The sequence below is a fragment of the Psammomys obesus genome, unplaced genomic scaffold (assembly GCF_907164565.1).
Source record: "Psammomys obesus unplaced genomic scaffold, mPsaObe1.curated_primary_1811, whole genome shotgun sequence".
NCBI classification, from domain to species: Eukaryota; Metazoa; Chordata; class Mammalia; order Rodentia; family Muridae; genus Psammomys; species Psammomys obesus.
Genome location: NW_026596101.1, coordinates 12,857,536 through 12,880,992, shown reverse-complemented (window position 1 = coordinate 12,880,992; position 23,457 = coordinate 12,857,536). Strand labels below are relative to the sequence as shown.

Here is a 23,457-nt window from a genome sequence, read left to right as displayed (position 1 = left end):
AGTTGCAGTGGCCTAGAAGAGACCCGTTTCCAAGCCCAGCTACTCTGCTAAGCTGTACAACTGTTGCCTAGTGGACAGACACACCTCAGAGATAGAAAGCTGGACGGGATGTTTGCTAGGATGGGCAGAGTAGTGTTTGAGTAAACCAAAGCAGTTTCCTCTGACACATGCTCCTGGCCGGGAAGCTGGCTCACAGGCTTTCCTGTCTGAAGGACACTGGGCTAGGCAGAAGTTTTCTAGGAGGCAGGTTGCCAAAGCCCAGGAATATATGGTATATTTGATTCCGTACTCTTTGCTCCCAGACCTTGATTTTTTTTTTATCTGTCACCAGGTTCTAGGCTGAATGGACACATCAGATGGTCCAAAGGACTTAAGACACAGCAGTTGATGCAACCAAGAAGGGGTTGGGGTGGGGGATCAATACCGCAGAATAAGCAACCAGGTCAGAACATATCAAATAGAAAATAATAATTTATTTTAAGTCCATTTTAGTTGATGTTTTTAACTAATCATGATTCTGTGAACTTGCTTGGTTAAGTCTGTCCCTTCCAATCTACAAAGCAAAGGTCTACAAAAATGAGCACTTAAAACTCCACAAACCATCTCCAGCCACAACTTCCCTGTACATGCAAATTCTTCCAACAGGCGGCAATATTTGCAAACATGCTTTAAGCGTCCATAAAGCTGCAGGAAATTTTGCTTTCTGTTAAAACCTTGACACTCTTCTTGGGAACCTTAACCAGAAAAATGTTAAAAATGGATATCCCGACTAGAAATGCTGCTAGTTTGGTTGTGTGTGTGTGTGTCTAAAATCATCAACCATACTTTAGCGGTTCTGCATTGAAACCCCAACTGATATAAGATGTACGAATGAATGGTGACTCGTAGGAAGCACATTCATCGAAGTGACATTACAAAACAGGGTCCCATTAAAAATACATACGGGTAGTTGCATTTTGTGTTTCAGGCAGAAAAAAAGCATGTTTAACCTTTCTTTTATATGAATATAGTTTAAACAAATTATTCTGTGAAAGTATGCTTAATAAAAGATCTTTTGGAAATTTAAACACTTTATGAAAAAAGGTTAACAAGTAAAAAATTACCATTGCTATTTGAAAAAAAGCTGCTTGTTAATATTGCCTTCTAAGAGAATAAGGGTGTATTTTCCCTCCACTGAAAACAGAGTCAGGACACCCAAAGTTGTAGGAGTGGAAAATTTAGACTATCAACACGATGGCCGGGCTTATATATACAAAAACAAAACAAACAAACAAACAAACAAACAAACAAACAAAAAAAAAACAAAAAACTTGCCGCATTGAACGAGGCAGAGATGTCTACCCCAACGGTAGTGGTCTCTTGTATGTACACAAGTGAGTTATACAGTAGTCACCGACAGGAAGGAATTGTATACCCTAGTGCCGTCTGGCGATTTCGTGCCATGGGTTAGGAGTTCCTGGATGGTCATCCAGTTGTCAAAGATCTTTTTGTTTCTCTTCTTCATCATCTTTTTGTGGCTCAGTTCCAGGATGTTCATCTCCTTCCTGTCGTCGGAGGACTGCTGCTCCTTCAGACAATCCAGCCTGCTCTGCATCATGAACTCGCGCCTCCTCCTCTGCTCCTTGGCCTTCACCAGATGTTGTTTGCGCTCCTCCTTGCTCCAGTAGCGCCCCATCTTCATCTCGCTCATGGCGTCGTCATCCGTGGTCAGGCCGCTGCGCTCCTCGCGGATCTTCAGGGCACGCTCGCGCAGCAGCCTGTCCCGCACCGGCCTCTTGGTGATGTAGCGTGTCCCGTCACTTCGGATCTTGACTTTCCACTCCATCCTGGGTTCAGCCGAGTTGGAAGAGTTCAAGTCCTTGCACATGCTCACCAGGCTCATCTGGCTCTGCGCGTACTCCACTGCCGACTTCTGCTGGATCAGGTGCATATAGCTCTGGTAGTGCTGAGCGTGCGCCGGGATGTGCGCGTGTTTGTACGGGGAGTGGTGGTACGTGGGCAGGTAGGCACCGCCCAGCTTCGGGCTGGTGGTGGGGCTCCTGCTGCCGTCGCTAACTCGGCGCTCCTTGCTCTCCAAGGCCTGGCTGGGATCCAGCTCTTTGGCACCAGGGCTGTAGTTTGGGGTGCTTCCTTCGGAATCCTCAGTGATGGCGAGCAGGTTCTTGGCGGATGGCCTATAAGCTTCGATGTTGGCCGCGGCCCCCTCGCTATTGCCCTCGGCCATTCTCCGCAGGGAGTTGTCCGGGGAGATCTCCAGGGTGAGTGGGGTACTCCGGCAGCTCTCCCCGGTGTTGTAGGCGCTCGAGCTATCCTTGTCTGACTTCTCCGGCAGCTCGGTGATGTCCGAGAGCTCGTGGCGGCGCACGTCCACGCTGGTGTTGTAGTTGCGGAAGCCGCTGTGGTGCAGCATCCAGGACTCGCGGTACTGCTCCTTGAGCTGCTGCATCTTGTGCGCGCGCACGATGCTCAGGCACTCGAGCTCGATGCTGCGCAGCTCCTCGTTGAGCAGCTCCAGCTCCTTGTCCACGCTCTCGGGGTCGCTCTTGCCCGCAGCGTCCAGCGGGCTGCTGGGGTAGTACAGGTTGTAGGGGCTGGTGCTCTGCACCTGGCACTTGAGCTCCAGCAGCTCGCGGAAACGCTCACACTCATCCACGGGGATGCCCAGGTAGTCCACATCTGCACAGTCGGCAGAGATGAAGGACTCGTTGCTGAAAGGCAGGTCGCCACTGCCCAAGGTGTCCTGGCTACAGGTCAGCTTCCTCTGGCCCGCCAGCGGGTTGGAGGAGGCGGTGGTATCTTCGCCGTTGTTCTCCTGCTCCGAGCTCTCGTCGTTGCGGGTGCTCTCGTCCGTTCGCCCCACGCCGCTGTCTTTCTCGTGCTGGTTGGATAAGATGGTGGCTGTGTCTGTGGTCCCACCGTCTTCCTCATGCTTCTTCTGTATCAGGGAAAATGACAAGAATGACTGTTTATGGTGACGGGAGGGGAGGGGAAGGAAGAGGTAGGGTGAGGAAGGTACACAGCGTGAAGTTTTTTTGCGTAGGACAGGGGTTTTGTTTTCTTTATAATAATTTTTATTTTTTATATTAATTACAGTTTATTAACTTTGTATCCCAGCTGTAGCCCCCTCCCTCATTCCCTCCCAATCCCACCCTCCCTCCCTCATCTCCTCCCTGCCCCTTTCAAGTCCACTGATAGGGGAGGTCCTCCTCCCCTTCCATCTGACCCTAGCTTCTCAGGTCTCTTCAGGACTGGCTGCAATAGGACAGGGGTTTTGAACTGGGCTCTAAGTTTCTAAGGCTGACCTGCAGCATTTGAGGGCCCTAGAGCTCAGGAAGTGGCCAGCCCTATTTCTATGCACCTGGGCAGGTCCCTTCCCCTCACTTTTTAAAAATCTATTAAAATGAGGAAGATAATATCAGTTATCCTAAGAACTAACTAGTAAAGGAACCGGTACACAGAATGCATAAGCCCTCCCAAGAGCCTCAACAGCGGGTAATTAGGACTCCGACAGCAGCATAATGGGGAGCTGCAGGGCTCTGAGCAGCTCAGGTTAATCATAGAATTTCTTTACTTTCGAAGGCGTGACTTAATTTTTCCCTGAGCTCAGTAAACATCAGCACGTGTGGTTTCCTAGTGAACACTGGCAGGGTGGTCTCAATGTCTCTGTTGTTGTTTTTTTAAATTTTATTTTATTTTTATTTTCCCCAACTACAAAAGCTTTATAACCTAGGTAAGGTGGTGTGCACCTGTGATCCCAGCACTCAGGAGACTGCTGTGTCTGGAATTTGCTTATGTAACTGTAGTAATTGAGAGGGGCTTGGTGAGGAAACCTATCAGCTTGCACGACCCTCATGCTCAGCAGAGAAGCTCTTAGGCAGGAGTTTTCTGGTGGCCTTTGGCATCTTGGAGGGTGCAAGCTCTCCTCAGCTGTGGAGGCATGGGGCTGCCCCGGGGTTTACCTGCTGGAGCACACTGGCGGTGAACTGCATGGCCTGGTGATGCTGCTCCTCAAGCATGTCCATGTGTAAGTCATCCAGAAAGTCGTTCCGGTCATCGTCCATCCAGCCCTCGTCCAGCTGGGACAAGAACGGCCAACACACATGTGAGAGTCTTTACTATCAACCTGAACTTCGAATCATCGCAGAGACACACACCTTGGGGGGGGGGTGTCTCTCTGTGGGTGTTTGCAGAAAGGTTTAGCTGAAGAGGGAGGAGCCAATCTAAATTTGGGAGTCGGCCATGAAACGGGAGAGATCAAGCTGCTCACTGGAGTCATCCCTCTGCTTCATGACTGAACATGTGCAGATAGCCGCTTCATATCCCCGCTTGGCCGTTGGGACTGTACGCTCAAACTGAATCAGAATAAGCCCTTCCTCCCTGAAGTTGCTTTGGACAAGTTCTTTGTCACAGCAAGGAGGTAAGTGATTTAATTTAGCATAGAAGAGCTTTGTTGCAAGAAAGGACATTACATCAGAAAGAGGAACTAGGGCTCCCTCTCTTCAGGAGTCATTAAAAAAATGCAGTGACTCTATAGGCTGAAAACTACCTCAATTCTCAGACTGAAGAGACTTCAACCCTTCACCACACTGGGAAAGCTTCTAATCCCCTCTCCCCATATGCTTTGCTACTTTGTTTCCAGACTCAGTGGATAATGCACTTAGTTACTATTTGAAAGACCCAGTTTCTTTCATTTTGATTTTCTTGCAATGTGGAATTTAGATAATATGCCCCAGGCTGGAAGGGGCATCTGTAAATTGTGCTATGATTCCTTCATTAGTCAACCTGTGGTGGGGCCTGGCAGGTTGTTAAACCTTTGAATGGCTCCCAAAATCACAGCGAGTTCCTCAGGGTGGTGGCCACACCTTAAACTCAGATGCAATACTCTGACATTGCTCTTTGAGGTTTGGAATGTAGGTTTGATTATAAAACATCTAACCTAGGGATTTCATAGGACATTGACTTACCTGGAGTTCAGGCCTTGCAATCAGCAATGAAAAGTTCTTGTTTTCTTCACTGGTTAGCAGAGCCACAGCCTCTTCACGGTTCTGCACCTCTATCCCATTAATCTAAAGCATAGGGAAAGATAGGTAGAAAAAGACATAACTAGGTGGAGCAGGAGCTTCTCGTCTCATTTCAGAATTGCTGTTGCCACCACTCACACTCATAATATGGAAACTCCATTGAGCTTTTAAAGAATGCTGATTTCTGGAAAGAAAGGCCTTGCTTAGCTGGAGACAGTCATGATGGGGAGAACTCCGGGAGATGATCCAGAAAACCTCTCCTGCTCGGGACATATCTGAGGCCTGGAATCTGACATTGTTATCTGGGCAGGAGAATAAGTAGGAAAAGGAAACAGACACTTTCTATTTACAATAGTGGAGAAAAGCAGCAGGACACCTGCTGGGAACGTGAGGAGTCAAGAGCAGAGAAGGGAATGAATGTATGTATGTGGATTCTGTGTACCTAGCTTAACAGGCTGCATGGAGAGTCAAGTGGGATTGGCTCTCTCTCACCTTCACACTGACAGCCCTCTGGCAGGATATCTGCCTGCATGCCTCAGCAACTTTGAGTTCTGCAAATTTTAGTTCCTGGCCTGATACTCCTCTGGGGACACCAACACAGTCCTGCTGACTTGGAAGTTGAGCCCTTCACCCGACTTTGCCACTCTATGTTAAAGAACCAAGAGGTGGCAAAGTCAGAGACACTACTGGCTGTCATTTTTCAGCCTGATTACACAGTGGAGACAGGGAAGGGTATGTGTGTAATCTGGGCAGGTCTCTGGGGCGCCTCTTACTACTTCCACTTCCTGTTTTCAATTGTGACGGTTCAGAGAAAACTGTAGCAACGAAAAGTAAGTGTGTTGAAGATTATGGCCTTCAGGTGCAAAGGTTTGGGTCTCTTTCCTAGCTGGGCTAGGAGACTGAAATTATACACAGTGGCACAGGAAATGAGGAAAATAAATTAGTAGATTAGAAACACAAAGATAGAAGTGAAAAGAGGTAGAAAGCACAGCCTGCACGACAGAATAAAGCCAAGGCTTGTGACCCTACCAAAAGCTATAGAGCTGCTATGTATCAGGCGGTACAATGCTTACTTAGCATGAATGAAGCCTCGGCTTCTACCCTCAGCACCATGTCAAAGCAGGCGCGCAAGGGATGGAGGCAGGAGGATCAGAAGTTCTGGATCAGCTTTACCTAGTGAGTTTGATACCAGTCTGGAATACATGACACCCCTCCGCCCCTCCCTCCCCCCAAATATTATAGCTGGAGGAAAGAAGTAAGCAGTCTTATCTTGTCTACATGAAGCACAAGATTCAAGGTAAAGGTGTCCCTCTCAGAACAGGGTTCACAGGACATACAAATGTGGAATTCTGGAATTTCAGACTTCTCAGAGGTATTTGGTCCTAAATATGGGACAGTCTGGTTTGCCCTCACCTCCTCCTTTGCAGGTGATTGAGTCTCATTCACTACTCAAACAAGGTTGGTCTTACTACACAGCTGAATTCCTGGTTCTTGTTCTTAAACCCCTCTTGCATTTCCAACCTGGGAGCTACTCCCGGGACTCACTAGAGATGTGCCTCAGTGTAAGTGAACCTACCTGGATGATGCGGTCTCCTTCACGGATGCGTCCATCCTTGGCCGCAATACTGTTAGGGTCAATCTGAAACACACAGCAGACATCTCAGCACGAAGACAGGCGCTTCCCACAGGCCTTGTTTAGCATAGCCTCATCCTGGCCCCTTTGGGTTGCACAGACTTACAGACAGGACTTAGCACTGTGCACAGGGAATACCAGACTGTCTGTTCTCAGCCTCTCCCAGGGCCTCTCAGAACCCCGCCTGGCAGGACTGTGACAGAGGCCTGAGCTCAGAGTTGTAGGTCTGAGCTGGCGAAGAGGCAAAGGCAACCCTCGTCGGACGCACAGTAGTTAGAAGCAAGTCAGTGACGTGGAGTGGGTAAAAAGGGTGCCCTTAGCTCTGCTGCCTGGGAGCCATACCTTGAAGGTTTTAAACCAAACCTTATTATTAGGATTTGGAAGACAGCTTTAAAAGTGGGGCAAGTGGGACTGAGGATGGCAGGGGTGCCCTGAAACCTGCTGATGTGGCATGCAAAGCTTGGGAGGTGATGCTTATCCAGTGAGTTGATTGTGGAGTCTACAGCAGACATGGCTCTCGGCTCAGCCCATAGAGACAGATTTGATTTCTTTAGGAAATTGGGTTTCTGCAATTACAAGGAAGGACGACACATGCGTAGTAAAGTATTGATGTTGAAATCAATTTCTCTACTTCGTCTCTTCCAGAAATATCACTACGTCTTTCATCTATGGACTTTGGTAAGTCTATATAAGTTATGTTTTATTTATATGAACTCAACTGTGTCTATACTATGAAAGGAAGGAGGAGGAGAGACTTTGAAAGATGTGGGCCATTCTGTCTACCATTGTACTTGAGTTGGGAAATGTGAGGCTGCTCTTCCCTCGGGGGTGAGAACGCAGACCATGTAAACGATTCCATTTTATGGTTGGTTTGCGGCTTCTCAAGGGTAATTTTGCCTTATGTACCAACATTAGAACTTAACCCCGGCATAAAGATGCGACTCCATGGAGTGTGATGAAGGGGCATGTGTTCTGTCTCTTTGCAGAGTTATTCTTGAGGAGCTACGTCTGGGGTTTGTGAACAAACACAAAGAAAAACAAAACCTGACCCTTTTGGGCTTTGAGAGGTTAATTTTCAAACTTTAGCTTTCATACCTCACTTATATAAATCCCAATGTCATCTTCGTCATCCGTCCGGTAGCACACGGTGAGACCCAGCTTGTCCTGGCTGTTCATCCTGTAGAGGCCCACTTCCTAGACAAAGAAAACCTTCTCTGTGAGACTCCAGCGGGCCAGGAGAGCCGGGAGGATGTCAAATGCTTTGAAAATATTTGGTTTAAATGATGAACTGGATTTCTTTGCATTCAACTGTGTAGAGCCAGTTAACTTACTGAACAAAAAGTGATTATGGACATGGGATCAATGCCCGGGGCATTTCTGACCTCTCAGTCAATATAAAGTCATTTTGAAAATAGTTATTTTATTGATCCTCCCTAAGAAAAATTACCCATATTTCAGTCAGCGTCAAGACCTCAGGGGTAGGGCTTTTAAAAAGCATTCTTTCAATGTCTGCCACAAACAATAATATTTCCACACCCTGAAAGCCCCAGCCACTTTGGTACAAATGTTTCTAGCATCTTGGGTTAGATTATCTCACGCTGAGCCCCTTAATATGCACGGTCGTAGAACTTGCAAACAGATTACGCATAAATTGATCTAAGAAAGGAGAGTAACGTGATAGCGTGCAATTAATGCTTTCCTCAACAGCTGTGATATTTACAGTCGAAAATTAGTTTCAGCCACTGTGAACTGCAAATTAAACAAGATAAAAAAGCAAACTGAGCCCAACGTTGGGATGCAGGGTGACAGGCAACCTTGCTGTTTGTGCCAGTTCGTCTGCATTTCGGAATGAAGTCGGAACTCTGGAAATCTTGGGAGTTCTGGGAGCATCACCTAGCTCTCTGCAAGTATTCATAAGCCTGCTCACCCTGCCACTCACTCTGCCAGTGACTCATGTGGAGTTTGTGCAGCCGCAAGTTGTGGATGAGTTTGAGGGGCAACCTGCTAATTAATTGTCCAGTCAGCTCTTCGATCTGATTTTTCCAGTTTTTGCTGGGGAACCAGGAGGGTGGAAAGGGCTCTGAGAAGAGGTCCTCGAGGCTACTCTATCAGAGCCACTTCCAACCGGCATCTCTAGAGGGTTTGGGAAGGGCACAGCAGCCTTTGTGGAGAAATAACTTCCCTCATTAAAGACAAGGTTCCCAGAAGTATTGATATCTTCAAAGCAGAAAAACAGGGGGGTACAAAGGCCCCGGGCCAGTGTGTCAAAGCCTTATAAATGGGGAAGAAAGAAGCAAGGTGAATGTGGACATGGGACTGGGCCAGGACACGTGCTATTCTATGGGCCAGAGTGAGGGGCTTGGCTTTAGGTTAAGGTGGGCACTGCCCTGATCTGATGGACTTTTCCCTGGCCAATCTGTTGCACGTAAGACGGTTATGAAAGCAGGGGCATATGCAAATCCCCAGTCTCCCTTTATCTAGAAGCTTCATCATGGGCCTGTTGACTTGCCTAAGCCTTTATTTGCTCATGGGCACATGTGGGGCTGGGAGACAGGCACACAGTGTTCCCAGCACTGGGCCTGACCCGCAGTGAGTGGCAGTTTAATAATTATGCTTGGGTCACAAGTAACCAGTGGTTACAGCAAGCTGTTTGTGCAGAGCACCCCTCCTTAATAAGATGCTGTTGGTTTATTTTCTGATCACTGATATGTTAATTAATTCAATGACTTCCTAATGATAGCTCTAACAATATGGTAAATTCTCATTAACTGAAACTGTTAATTTCTAACGCTTTAGTTGCATTAGATGGAAATTTCCTTCCTCTCCTTTGTGAGTATGGCTAGTAAGACTTTTTTTGTTTGTTTGTTTGTTTTTTTAAGGGCTGTATTTAATCATGAAGGTAATCTACAGATCCTTTGGAATAACTGGTTTTCACCCCACAAATACAAGCGGCACACTATACTTCTGTTTCAAACACCTTTCAGGCATCCACACTGTTGTACTCTGACTAAGACTATGCCAAAGGGACCCTTTCTTGGGCATTCCCAAAGTTACAGTCTGAAATCAGTGAGATTTCTTTCATGATTAGTGGCTCAGGTCTCCCTGGACAGGTGCAAATCAAATGCTGCCACTGATCCTTGGGGTGTTCCTTGCAAGACCCATTTGGTTCTGGAGCAGGTTGGACAGAAAACAAGATCCCAGGAAAGACTGGAGGAAGACAAAGGAGGCAGACAGCCAATGCTATGCTTGTACTCCCAGAAGGATTCAATGGGAGGGGACAGGCCGGGTTTTCCTCTGTGTGACTTCCAAGATGACAGTCTCTTAAGAAACTAGTGAAAATGCTGCAGCCCCACTGTGCTTTATTCCAACACTCCTTTATTCCAACACTCTTTATTCCATGACTCCTTCATGGTCACAGTGAAGAACTCGTGGAAGTGTGTGGAAAGTTCTATGACTTTGTCCTGATAACCAAAGGCATGCCTGTTTAACTGAAGGTGGTGCAGGCCAGCTGTCTATAGGATAAGTGAAATACTCCTGTATCAGTCAGTCACTGATAGCGAGGCAGCCAAGCTTGCTTTTGGGATCTTTTATCACAGCCAGGCACGACTTTGTGACACATGCTCTGAGTGGCATATGAGATCAGGAAGATGTTTGGAATTCATATCATAGAAAAGAACTGTGTTTTGTATCAGGGCTTTCTATGTATTAAAAAAGGACTCATAAGAAAAGGGACAGTTGGTCCACTACTACACAGAAAAGGATTAGATTTATCTATCCGGGTACCAAATATGTCAATATCTAATATCAAGTCTTTAGCATATGATTTTTGATAAAACCTATCTTGAAAAGCACCTTTCTACCTTTGGGCCAATGTTTTAATTGGCAAAGTCAGAGAACTATTAAGCCAAAAAGATTTTAGTTCATACTACTGCTGTTGTGATTTTACTTTTTTCTTGCCCATATAAATTTGTATTCTAACTTTTTTATAACAGGGGGACATTTTTAGTACAAAATTTCAGGCTGGAAAGTAAATATTTTGAAAGCACTAAAGTCCGTGGGTAAAGGACTTGCTTTGAAAGAGTAAAGACCTGAGTTTAGATCCCCAATTACCACATAAAAGCTGTGTGTGTGTGTGTGTGTGTGTATGCGGATGTGTGTGTTTTTAACCATAGCACTGGCATAGCAGAACTAGGAGGACCTGGAAGCTTGCTGGCCAGCCAGTCTGGTTGGGAAAGAAACAGCCTCAAAACTAAGATGGTAGTAGATAAAAGAAAACATTGGAGGCTGACCTCTGGCCTCTAAATGTGTGTGCACATACACACACTCAGAAAATACCCTGGAACATGTTACAGTATGTTCATGCATGTGTACTCAAACACTTGATGTGTTTCCATTGACCTGTCTTTCAGTGAGAAGTTGGGGTTGGCAATTCCTTCTCTAAAATGCACCTCAAAGCTGTTGAGTTTAACCCTGATATATTGTGGCCAGATGGAAGACATCTGGCCACAATATATTTTCCTCATAAGGTCAGATTAAAAATATTACCTGAAATTACATTTGGACTAGATGACATATATGAAACATAAATGAACTTTATGTTTAGATCTACTTTCTAGCACCTGGATATCACTATTTATGTGAAGATATTTAAAAATCAAACATCCTTTGTCCCAGGCATCTGGGATACAGGATGCTCAGACCAAAATAGATGCTACAACAGCTGCTGTTTCATAATTGAATGGTAGAGAAGAAGGTCCTTTTACTGTAACTGCTCCCGGTTGGACACATGCTTCCTCACAACAGCAGACTGAGGTAGAGATCAACATTACATCCCGCCTTTGAGCCATGCTGACAACCTCCCCAGGACAGACTTTTATGGAGACAATCCCATCGTGTTTGGTTGGATCTCACTGAAAGGCTATAAAGGCCAGACTCCATCCTTGACATGGATGTGTGGTCCACCTGGCTCCAGCATGAGACACAGATCATCAGTTAAGGGGACAGCAGCGGAGGCACCTGCTCTAGCTAGAAATGCTTGCCTTGATGTCAAAGGTCTTACTTCTGCACCCACTTCACTTGTCCATCAAACGAAACTTTATAACCTGATTGATCTTTATGTTCAAGGATGGCAGCGTCACTCTTGTTGAACGGTGCTACTGTGGGAGCAATTTTACATCTTGTTCTAAAAGGGTTTGTGGTAGTGGATGAGCCAATGTTGGCAACATACATGATGAGCAATAAACAAGAGCATCTGAGGTTTAGGAATTTGCATAGCATTGGGCTACAGGTTTATTCATGTTATCTGGACATTCTCAGAAGCTCTCAACAAAAGCCTATGGTAAAATTTCCTTCTAGATGGCACAGGACACAGTTTAGCCTCAATCACTGCTTCCCCAGAGTCAATCTCCATCCCAGAGAAGAGGCTGCAGCTAAGCCAGAGTGACCTTAGCAGGTTTTGGATGATCTTAAGAAAAGGAAGTGTTAGGTTCCCACTGTCTTTGTATCTACTTGATGATGACAGGAAGGCATTCATAGCCAAATAATGAATTATACAGTGTCAGGAGCATCCAGCCTTACCATGGAGGCATGGTATGTTCTCAATAAAACTGAAGGACCTTGAGGTTTTAAGGCAGAAGGAAGAGCTAATGAAAACATAAGCTTGGCTTGGCCACCAACAAACAGGTGCCAACTTTTCTTGAACAAACTATTCACGCACTTCACCCTTCTTAAATGAGTCTTGGTGAAAGTGAAAAATTCCTCAAAGCTACTGGGCCACTGATCAGTTCTTAAAATTTATTTCTGTTTCTGGGGCAGCCTAGCCTCATTGAGTTTAAAGGCTTGGAGGTTATCAACATACAGCTGTTGTGAGGTTGGAGATAGGATTTCAAAGAAAACCATTAATCAAACAGGTATGAATAATGCATCAGCATTAGCTGGATTACACCATCCCCATCCCTGGTGTCCTGTTGCTTATTGGTCTAGATGGACTATTTGATAAAAATGAGTGGCTGAGTCTGACATTTCAGATGAAACTTACATGGTATTCCAATTAGCAGTATTAAGGGGCCTTAATCACCTTTATGACTCAAGGTCTTTGTTTCAGGCTCAGTGAATTAAAAAGAAAGAGACCCTAAACCTAACTCAAATGGTTTATTCCCCTCTAAGATGCCTGGTCACTTTTTCATAATTCCTAACCTTACTGATCCAAGATGACTGTCAGTTATCTAAATGGTTCCCATATGTATTTATGGTGTGGGATGCAGTGATGTGTCTAAAAGATCACAGTTTTACTTAAGACCTTACCCCAAAATATTTATTCCTCCTTTCAACAAATATTTAGGTGCCAAAGTATTGGACAAAGGCTATTTCAGACAGTATTTGGGTACAAGCAACAGAAGTGCCCCCTTTTGAGTGGAGCTTGTCCTCTACTGGGGTCATCAGACAAGATGAAGATGGTGGTGGCGTTGGCCTGTAGTACAATCCAGCAAATTTCTCTCAGAGGTATGACCCTAGGCAAGACCGAATTCTGATACATACAGGCCCTGATTTTAGGTGGCCGTACATACAAAGAAAGAATCTTGAAGATCCTTATGGTACTGGGAATGTCAAGAGGTGGCTGACTCAGCCTGAGTAGGGCACGCCAGTTTCCTTAAATGGGTGCTCACCTTTTGCCTCACTGCTTGAATGAGAAATTTCTAGACAGGTTACAGTCTGCCATGGTACCTCCACGACCATTTCAATTCCCAGCTGGTCTAATTCTGTTATTCTGACAGGTCAGTATCATTTCAGGACCCGCTCCTTCTCTACCTCTGTTAAAATTGTGGCTGGCCTTTCCTATCTGGTCTCCTAAGGACATCATCAAAAACAGTCCAGGTGACAGCAGCTCCACAGGCTGGGTAGGATACCACTGTAGAATCACAGGGGAAATTAAAACAATAGAGTACAGGAAAAAAAAATAACTCCATCAGACATTTATTTTCTTTTTTTAATTGCCTGCAGGAAGACCTGTAGCAGGTGTTCAGTACCTGAAAATTCAGGGGTAATTATTCGGCTGCTCAGCTCTGGGGTATACTTGGGAATAAGCCCTTTAACGCTAGGCAATTTCACAATAACAGGGATTTGACACTTACCTAAATATGATCATTTTGTGTACTTTGAAAGGAAGAACATCTGTTTTCCCCTTTGCATTTGCTTTGATAACATCCCAACACACTCGTATATATTTTCCTCACACACAATGGGCATGGATTGGTTGCTCTTTTATCCCATTCAACATGGGTGATGAGCACTACATTGAAAACCACCTTCTACTTCAGGACAAATCTGATCTTTTTGAAATCAGATCCAACATCTGGAACAAGGCAGGTGGGACCTTGCAGAATTAGACTGCCAGCAGGTCTAAAAAAAAAAAACCTTCTGAGAAGCAGGGACAGTGGTTGTGTCTTTCTGAAAACTAGGTCTGCTTGCAGTAAACTCAGATCTTAGCAGCGGGTTGTTTGACCCTATCAAGCTAACTTTGTCTCGGTACCCTTCTGCTGATATAAACCAGCCACACACTAGAGGTACAGCCACTGTTCTCTAAAGGAGATTCCGTCCAGCGATTCCGTCCAGATAAGACACTGAATGTTTCTATCCATCTTATGCTGCTGTAAGAGAGCACCATACCATACAGGTGTTCTCCAGGGCTGGGGACTTTATTCAGAACAGAGCTCTTTTTTCTTGGATCTCATGGTTTGGGAGGTACAAAAGCACCTGCTTGGCTCTATCACAGTACAACACAGAACAGCACGGCAGAACAACAACATGGCAGAAGCGTGTTTGAGAGGGAGAGAACACATGGTGGAGTAGGAAGCGAGACCAGGAATGTAGGGGTCTACTTTACCTTTTAACAGTCCTCTCTCATCAGAGCAGATGTGTCCCCTGAGACTGTCTTTAATTCCTTGAAAGACAAAACCCCCATGACCTAATTAGTGCTCACCAGGCTCAGCCCCTTAAAGGGTTGCCTAGTTCTCCACATGGTCCTTCTGGAGACCAAGCCTCCGGCATAGGCACACAGACTCTCTATCCAACTCTGGCGCTGTGGCTTTCCCTTCTCTACCATCACACTTTGTGAATTAGGGCAGTTTGCTTCCTGTATGAACCAGTGTTTAAGTGTGGAAACCTACCAGGAACAGAAGAACACAGGTGGGAGCATCCTTCCCACCTGCTGGTGCACCTGCAGGACCTACTGGTCACCACCACTCGAAGGGAATACAGATGGGTGTGTCCACTAGCTGGCTTTTCAGGAAATGATAAGCTAATGTCCAGGGGTCCTGATGGTCGATAGCAGTGGTTCTCAACCTGTGGGTTGCAACCCCTTTGACAATCTTCTGTCATCAAAAATATTTACATTGCAATTCATAACTGCAGCAAAAATTACAGCAAATAAAGTAGCAATGGGATAATAATTTTATGGTTGGGGTGGGGCACCACAACATGAGGAAGTGTATTAAAGGTTCGCAGCATTAGGAAGGCTGAGAACCACCAGTCTCTAGGCTCCTTCGGGCAAGCAGGGTTATGACTTCCCGATGGTGTATTTCCAAGTGGCAAATGGAAGACTACATATAACAAAATGCTCAGAAAGAAGTCAAGAATAGATTTCAAAATGAGCATGATTTAGAGCTTTCCTAGCATCAGAACGTCAAGTTTGCTGGCCTCCGAGCGCCAGCCAGACTGCTTAGCTGGTAAAGGGACCTGCTGTGTGGGCCTGTTGACCCGAATTCGATCCCCTAAAACCACATGAAGGTGGAAGGACAGAAGTTATTCCATGGAGTTGTTCTCTGGCTTCTGCATATATCATGTGATCCATGTGCACACACACACACACACACACACACACACACACACACACACATACAAACATAAGAATTAAAGGAAGTGAAGAGTGATAAACACATGAATACTAGTATAAAAAATACTGAAGTATTCCAGTGGTGTGGATTCTTTGTCTCTACCCCCCCTTTTTTTTTTGGAAAGAGTCTCGTTGCCCTGTCAGGTGTCTTGGGTTTGGGCTCATCCATTTCTAGCCCGTGATAATTGTGTAGGACAATATGGGTGAAATTAGTGACTTGGCAGGACATACTGGTGCCCCACACTGAAAGACATGCCAGAACCCACACCTTGCTGCTGTGACTCATGAGAACAAGATATGGAAGCTTGGGCTTAGTTATCTGAACCCATGACTTCTAGCTCACAGCCTTTCTGACCAGACTGTGGATTGAGACACTACTTGGGGACTTGGTAAAATTGTGACTCTCTTGTTTGGGGGTTGGGTGTAAGACTCTGTAAAACCAAAAAGAGGCAGGGCTGCTGGTCCTTGGATCACACCCTGAACAGGGAGGTTCTTGGACACTCAAGAGGCTCTTAGGTTGTTGATGTAGAGAAGTTTGCATCTTTGAGGTAGAAGGAGCCAGCTGGGGCAGGCTTAGCACTATTTATGTTTAACCCAGTATCCTTAGAAAGGACAGAGGGGGCTACATGAGTGTTGGTTCCCAGTCCTTGGAAGGCACCCATGGTAAACACAAAGGGTTAATAACACTGCCTTTTATTGGTGCATTGAATTATATCGGCTTTTATCTGTACAGTTGATGCTGACTTTCTGCTTGAGGCAGTACTTGAGGAACTACTTTAGTTTAACTAAATTGAAGAGAAATTAAAAGCAAACTACAGTTCTGGTGATAAGTAGCAGTGGGCAAATGTCATGTGGGCGACTGGTGCAAACTGGGCAGGCCCTGGTGTGTCTCAGTGAACTGTGAATCTGAAACCAGGTGCAAGATCTCACAGGCAAGATTGTGTTTGTGGGGACAGCCTATTGCTTCTCTCAGCCCACTTTAACTAGATACCCCAAGCCGCAACATCTATGCTATTTCAGAAATCTAAGTTCTGAAATACTTGACACCCTGTACAAGACTTTTCCTTGTACCTGTTAGGATGACCATCTCACAGCAGTGTCATTCCGTGGATAATGGACTTTTTGGGAGGGGCACTGTTTCTTCTACAGTATCCAGAGAGCTCCAGACAGAGGAATAAATACTTACAGGCCACTAAGTTCACCAAAGAGGTTTGGGGGACCTTTCTACTGTAAGCTCTCCTCTCCACTGGTGTATTTACTGTGCTAATCCAACAGTCTAGATCTTAATATTCTTCATGAAATCTGTTTAGTTTTGTCCAGTTTGGCATTCTCTTAATGCAGTTGATTAAGACTGAGCCCTCTTTTGGAGGAGGATGTATTCATGTGTCCTGAGAGAGCCATTGGCTGCCTCAAGAATAAAATGCCAACTCCTGTTTTTAGGGACAGATACTGATATGTGCCGTACTCCTACCTAGCTGTCAGGGAGCAGCCATTTTGTTGGCTGACTCTACATTTTTAGTGACCTTCAGTGTGCTCTGAAGTGAGAAGCAGATAGCTCTCAAGGACATAAGAAGGAAACAGCTGTTCTAGGCTATTCAGCTGCTTCTACTGTGAAACAAGCCACCACTGTTAAACAACATCTGTTCTTCAGCAGGGCACCCTGGATTACACAGCAGCGGGCCGGGAGAGTAGATATAATGGAAAATGGATGTATTTTCTCGGGCGACTTTTACATGGGGCTAAAGGGCTTTTCTGGTAGTAAGTATCAAGTGCTATTTTGACCCGGCTCTACAAAATTAGTTTTCATGTAAATACTAAATTAAAAACAAAACAAAACAAAAAAACAAACCCACATTGAAATATGACACAATGGGTTTCTGAAAGTATAAAGAACTACATGTAAGAACTTGATGGTTTATTTATTTATGTGTTAATTGATTAATTAATTAATTAATCCGATTCTTACTGAAAGAAAAGTGAGAAATGGAACTCAGTTGGCTACCTGGTATCTGCTATGTATTTTAAAACTCAATAGAGGACAATGTGACATTGTGAAGAGCAGTTTAGGAAATGTAAAGAAAGAACATCTGGAGGCAGCTGATTTTTGTTGGGGATGATGTACATTCAGTTACCCTATTTATCACCGTATTGTTGAGTATTGTCCTTGAGTAAAAAGTGATAATCCAACAACCATGGCCTAATAACCCCATAACCTAAGGGTGCAGTAGTGGCAGGCATACCTTGGCTGTAACAATACCTCTCTAATTGCATTTAAGATTGTTCAACAAAAGGGAACTGTGCGTGGCACTGGAAACCTAGTAACTACTCAGTGATAGAGAAGTCATGGATCTTGGAGGAGAACCTACAATTGCCACATTACTCAACCAGTGTAATCCCTAACTATATTCTAAATATTTGTTCTTATACTCACAGAGAAGTATAATTCTCACTCTGGAAATTAAATCAAGGAAATTTCTTTTCGCAACAGACCCAGTCCATTACAGAAAACCCTAACTAATCAAAATGCAGTTGTATAGCCAAGTCCCAACAGATCTACTTACAGTACAACTCCTGCATCTAGGCTGAAGGATTATTGTGGAAAAGGGCAATGGAAAAATTATAAGAGCCAAATTAACAGGGAAGTTGCTATGAGACTGAGTTTCCTAGCGTTTTCAGAAGCTACACCCATTGTCTTAGTTATGGTTTCCATTGATGTGATGAAATACCTTGACCAGAAAGCACGTTGGGAAGGAAAGTATTTATTAAGCTTATACTTCCACAATGTTAGGCTTTCACAGAAGGAAAGCAGGACAGGAACTCAAACATGGCAGGAACCTGGAGGCAGAAGCTGATGCAGAGGCCATGGAGAGGAGTTACTTACTATCTTGCTTCCTATAACTTCCTCAGTCTGCTTTCTTATAGAACCCAGGACCACCAGCCCAGGTATGGAACCACCAACAATGGCCTGGGTCCTCCCCAATCAATAGCTAATTAAGAAAATGCCCTATAGACTTGCCAATCTTATGGAGGCATTTTCTCAATGAAGGTCTGCTCCTTTTGGACAACTCTAGTTTGTATGTCAGGTTGACATAAAACTAGCCAACACCCATAAAGTCTTACCAATGTGACTGCCAAAAGATGAACTGAACAAGGAAAACAATATGCTGAAGTGGGATGGGGCCTCATCTCTTCACAGAGAACTACAGGCAAGTAAGGAATGCAGAGAGTGAGAGAAATAGCCTTCCGAAGGAAAAAATCACACTGATAGGTTATCCAATACCAAGTGTCAGCCCTAAAACACACCTACAAGTAATGGTGTACAGATCAATCAGGTTGTATTTATGCATTCAGGAATACAGGCACACAACAACAACCACTACCACCACAAGTAATGAAAAAAGAGGCCATTGGGAAGAAATCAAGGAGAAGTAGGAAAGGGAAGGGGAAATGATGGGACTATGTTATACTCTCAAAAATAATTTTTTTTTTAAAAAGGGAAGAAGCTGAGTTATGCCTTTCAGGGGAGTGGTGGATCACTAAGGGTGGTGCAGATTTTGATAATTTCATTATCAGTCATAAATTGCATTTACACGTGTAGAGAACACTGGTATTTTATGAGCCCACTGGAGACTTTCTAAGAACAACAACAAAAAAGTTATGGCTCCTACCTCCAGCTCCAGCCCTTCCCTCTCAATGTCCTGATGAATGTCCCCCATGTAGTCATTCGGATCATAGTATTCATGGGATGATGGGTGCCTGCAGGGAGATACAAGGTTGTCAAGGCTATTTGTGTGCTAATGTGAAATCAGATCCAAGCTCATACAAACAGGAACATATTTCTGGGGAGAGTCTGTTGCCTCCATCAGATCTGCAAAGGTACTAGAAACTCAAATAAACAAAAAAACCCAAGGAACCCACTACTTTGGCCAAGCTTAACTTCCTCTGGAAAGAGTAAATATGCAGGTTAAGCCAGGGATGGGCCTTTTTTCCAGAGTTCCTCCCCTAGTCCACCATCATGGATTTATCAGTAGTACATGCAACTGTTCTCTAGACAGAAGTCAGGGCCATGTCTATTGCTGCTGTGTCTTACTGTTTACTTTTAATCTCCAGGGTGGAAGTTCATATATGAGCAACACTCAGATGTGTGCTGGTCTCTGAGATCAGTTTCAAGTGCAGTTTTCATGCTAAAAGCTGCTAAGCCTTTTGATGGGATGGTAAATTTTCAATTCTTTGCATGGGTCACCCAATGAGAAAAGTATTTGGCACCATAACTCAGTCTGCACATGTGTGTGTGTGATGTGTGTGTCCTTGCGACATCAGTGCTTACAGGTACCTGGGTGTGCGTGCATCTTCATCCTACTTGAAAGCCAGGATCACGTGTGTTTAAGACAGCCCATGTAAAACACAATGTGAGCCCAGTGGAAATGGAGTTAATGGAACCTCCAGGAACAAGGGCAATGGGAATTAAAGCACATTTGGCCACTGGCTCTGGAGAAGCTTAGAATCACACGCCAGATGCTGATGAAAAGCTCCTGCCTCTAATCACCCTTGGCTGGGGATCCAAATCTCCACATTTTTACAGGTCAGACAGCAATCAAGGGGGCTCTGGCAGTCCCTCCCAGCCACTTAGTTCTGAAACAATAGATCAGACATGGGTGGGAGGGCAGTCCTTCTGCTTCCAGACCAATCAGGCAGATATATATGGCTGCACTTAAGGGCTTTTAAACCTGAGGATCCCGTTAGAAGTTCTGGGCTCTCAGTCATCAACCTAATACCCCCTGCTCAAGCCCAACATGCAGTCATACTGTTGCTTGACCTCTGGACTTTGTGACATTTCTCAAGTTCCCTCTAGGGGATAAGCCATGTCATGCTAGCTAGACTTAAGAGGAAATTAGGGGTTTGGTCTAAAAGGCCTGTCACTCTGACAGTTTACCATCTGAGAGTCACACATGGGCTTAAAGGGCTCATCAATAACACAAGCAGTTCTGGACTATAGTGTCGAGGAGCTGAGGAGCCATGCTCAGGGAAAGGGCCAGATGCTCTCCGGGATCAGCTGGGACACTGCAGAATGTCATGGCTGAGGGGTGAGACTGGGTGGCTGTGCCCTCCCACCACTTCTTTATGCTGAACAGAACCATTGTCAACAGTGCTCAGTCTCTATAGGTAAATAAGGGGGCACTGAGCAGGTCCTCGATCTACAGTCCCCGTCTCTACAAGCAAATAAAGGAGCTCTGAGCAGGACCTCGGTCTAAAGCACCCTGTCTCTATAGGCAAATAAAGCTGGTGACAGTTCTTTGCAAGCTTACGCTCTGCATGAATGGTGAGTGTTACATGAAGGTCCTGTCTTCTCTCTTTTCATGCTGTCAGCTGCACCAGAATTCATTCCTGTCAACTGGGGAATTAGCCTCGGTTGCGGATGACAGCTAACCACTAAGCCCATGAGATGAAAGGCAAGCCTTTGTCCGGAATTTGACAGAACCATAGGAGATATGTGGGTGTACCAGCTACCGGGTGACTAATAGAAATCCAACAGGTATTGCTCAGAGGCTTCTCTGCAAGAGCAGAAAATTCCTTTGAAATAATGCGTCCAGGCAATTTACCTGAACCTTGATGGAGCGGAGACGGGGAAAAGGCAGGGGCGACCTTGCATCAGCTATGGAACCTGTGCCCTCAGATTGCATGGTTACATGGGAAAAGGCCAAGTTTAGCTGAGCATCTTTAAGCCAGTGGGATTGGTACCATTCTCACTCTTAGCTTGCTCCTGAATTAACAGTCACTGCCACCACTTAACTGAAGGCTTGCCAGATGACCAGCCAACATTATTTCATTTAACCCTTCAACAAGCCTATGAGACAGGTATGACTTGCACCCTTATCTTACTACAGCATAGAAAAAGTAAGGCTGAGGTTAATAAAGTAAAATGACCCAGACTCCAAGGTAGAAATTAGCCTGGGCATCATGCCTATCTGACTTGAAGTCTCTGAGCTGCTTCACGTCTTCTGGAGAAGGTAGAATTATGTTGAAAGACATTATTGAACTGTGTTTTGGCACGGTTACTGTGTAGTAGTTATTTATAGGAGGTAGGCCTGGGTTTAGCTCACGGATGCAGGTTTGAAGTGAGACCCAAGGAAGCAGAGTGCGAAACCTCCAGGGTGCTTTCTACACTCAGCAGTTTACTTTGTGGTCCATTTAAAACAACAATCAGCGTTCCCTCCAGTGTTAAGTAGAAAAATTTCAAATTATCCTTTGCAGTGATTAAATTTCACTCTGACACAACTTTTACAACAGTTGTAAGTAATTTTGTTCTTAGAATATAATTTGAATAACTCTGCTCCAGGGTTATAATAAAGCCATTAATATGTCGGAGCAGTTTTGAGCAGGATTCGATTTATTGCCTCTATAAAGAATAAAGTTAAACACAGGCAACTTGGAGGAAAATTATAAGATACATTCATTTCTTTCTCTCCGTGGAATAGAAGGAAGCAACTCTCCCCGAGTCCTTTTGTGCCACATATAGCAATCTAGCCAGTGTGGCTGGAATACTTACTCTTCAGGCAGCAGGTAGGAATCCAGCACAGGTGGGCTGGGGGAGGACATCTTTGTCAGGGCCATGATGTGCTCAAAGGTGATGTCAGTTTGGGTGCCTGTGTCTACCAGCTGTGACTCTGAGGCAGGCGTGAACATTTTGGTTCGAGGAGTCCTCCTCAACACCTGCACCACGATGGGTTCCTTGGCTGTCTTGAAAGCTTCCACAGCCTGCTCATGAGTTGCTCGGGATAGGTCTTTGCCATTGACCTATGGAGACATAATTGGAATGGGAAGATTATCATAAAGCAGAAGCTGGAGAGGTCCTTTAGGGTTTTGAGGGCTTCCAGGCATAAACAGCCAAGCAGAAGGAGAATGTTGGGAGTGTCGGAGAACTTCAGTTTTCTCTAGTGGGATGCTGGTGGGGAAAGAGGCTAGGGTGGAGGTGTGCAGGCCTAGCATTGGATAATAAAGCACACAGCAAGGATGCCTTGGCCTCCAACCAGAATGTCTTTAGTGCAATTTCATCACTTGCTTATCTTCGCCATGGAAGAAAAGAGCAGCCTCACGCTGCAAGCCTTCATCAGGGAATGATAGCTAACTGGAAATTAATTACTTTGCTTTGTCTTCACGCTGTGTAGTCTTTCCCCTTTGTGTGAAATCGTCCTTTTCCTTAAAAAGTCCATAGCAATTATCAAGCAAATAGCATAGATAGGCCACAGGTAGATACACTATAAATGGAGAAAGAGTTCCAGTGACCGAAGGCTGATCAAAAAAATAAAACAAAACAAAATACAAAATAAAAAAAAAACAAAACCCCAGCTCACTGAAATTTCAGCTTTCCACTTTTCAGTTTGCACAGCATGTTGCTATTCCTATATCCCCGATGCCTGTCTTTACTGAATGCCTTCTGTCAATTCATTGTTCTAGGGAGCTGAAAGGGTAAAGCTATGTTTATCTCTTTCCCTTCTCTCTCTGCTATGGCCCCCAGGATGACACAAGTGAAACCACGGGCATTTCCTGGCTAAGACACAGGGTCCAAAGCTTTCCCAATGGTACTAACAATATTAACTCCACACAACTAAGTCAGGACAAAACCTCGAGAGACCCTCTCTCAAGGGAATAGGCAGAAAGTGACAGAACAAGACAGATGATGTCATTGCTCAGGCTGGAGCACCCCCTCCCCATATACCCTGACTCGCACTAATTTGGAATGGGATCTGCGCAGTATGTGAGGTCTGTGCAGTGTAAAGTAACTTATGAACAGCAGCTTGTTTGCCACAGGGTTTCTTAGCACAGCAATGCTAAAGAACAAAGTTGTGGAGGAAGAAGAAATACACAACGAAGAAGAGTAGGAAAGAGGGACACTTAGATGACAGGAGTCTCCC

The 23,457-nt window shown here is 45.0% G+C and overlaps 1 protein-coding gene across 2 annotated transcripts in view; it reads right to left on the bottom strand.

Annotated features, from left to right (window-relative positions):
• Positions 1-453: 453 nt before the first annotated feature.
• Positions 454-23,457, bottom strand: part of Pdzrn3 (PDZ domain containing ring finger 3) — a 237,442-nt gene continuing 214,438 nt past the window's right edge. For both annotated transcript variants that reach the window (XM_055628649.1, XM_055628650.1), the window contains 7 exons: positions 22,092-22,339; positions 19,213-19,300; positions 7,750-7,848; positions 6,598-6,660; positions 4,965-5,066; positions 3,960-4,076; positions 454-2,935 (listed from right to left, as the gene is read on the bottom strand). In XM_055628649.1, the coding sequence (XP_055484624.1) occupies positions 1,379-2,935; positions 3,960-4,076; positions 4,965-5,066; positions 6,598-6,660; positions 7,750-7,848; positions 19,213-19,300; positions 22,092-22,339 (2,274 nt within the window). In that variant the 3' untranslated portion in view covers positions 454-1,378. The remainder of the gene's footprint in view (positions 2,936-3,959; positions 4,077-4,964; positions 5,067-6,597; positions 6,661-7,749; positions 7,849-19,212; positions 19,301-22,091; positions 22,340-23,457) is intronic.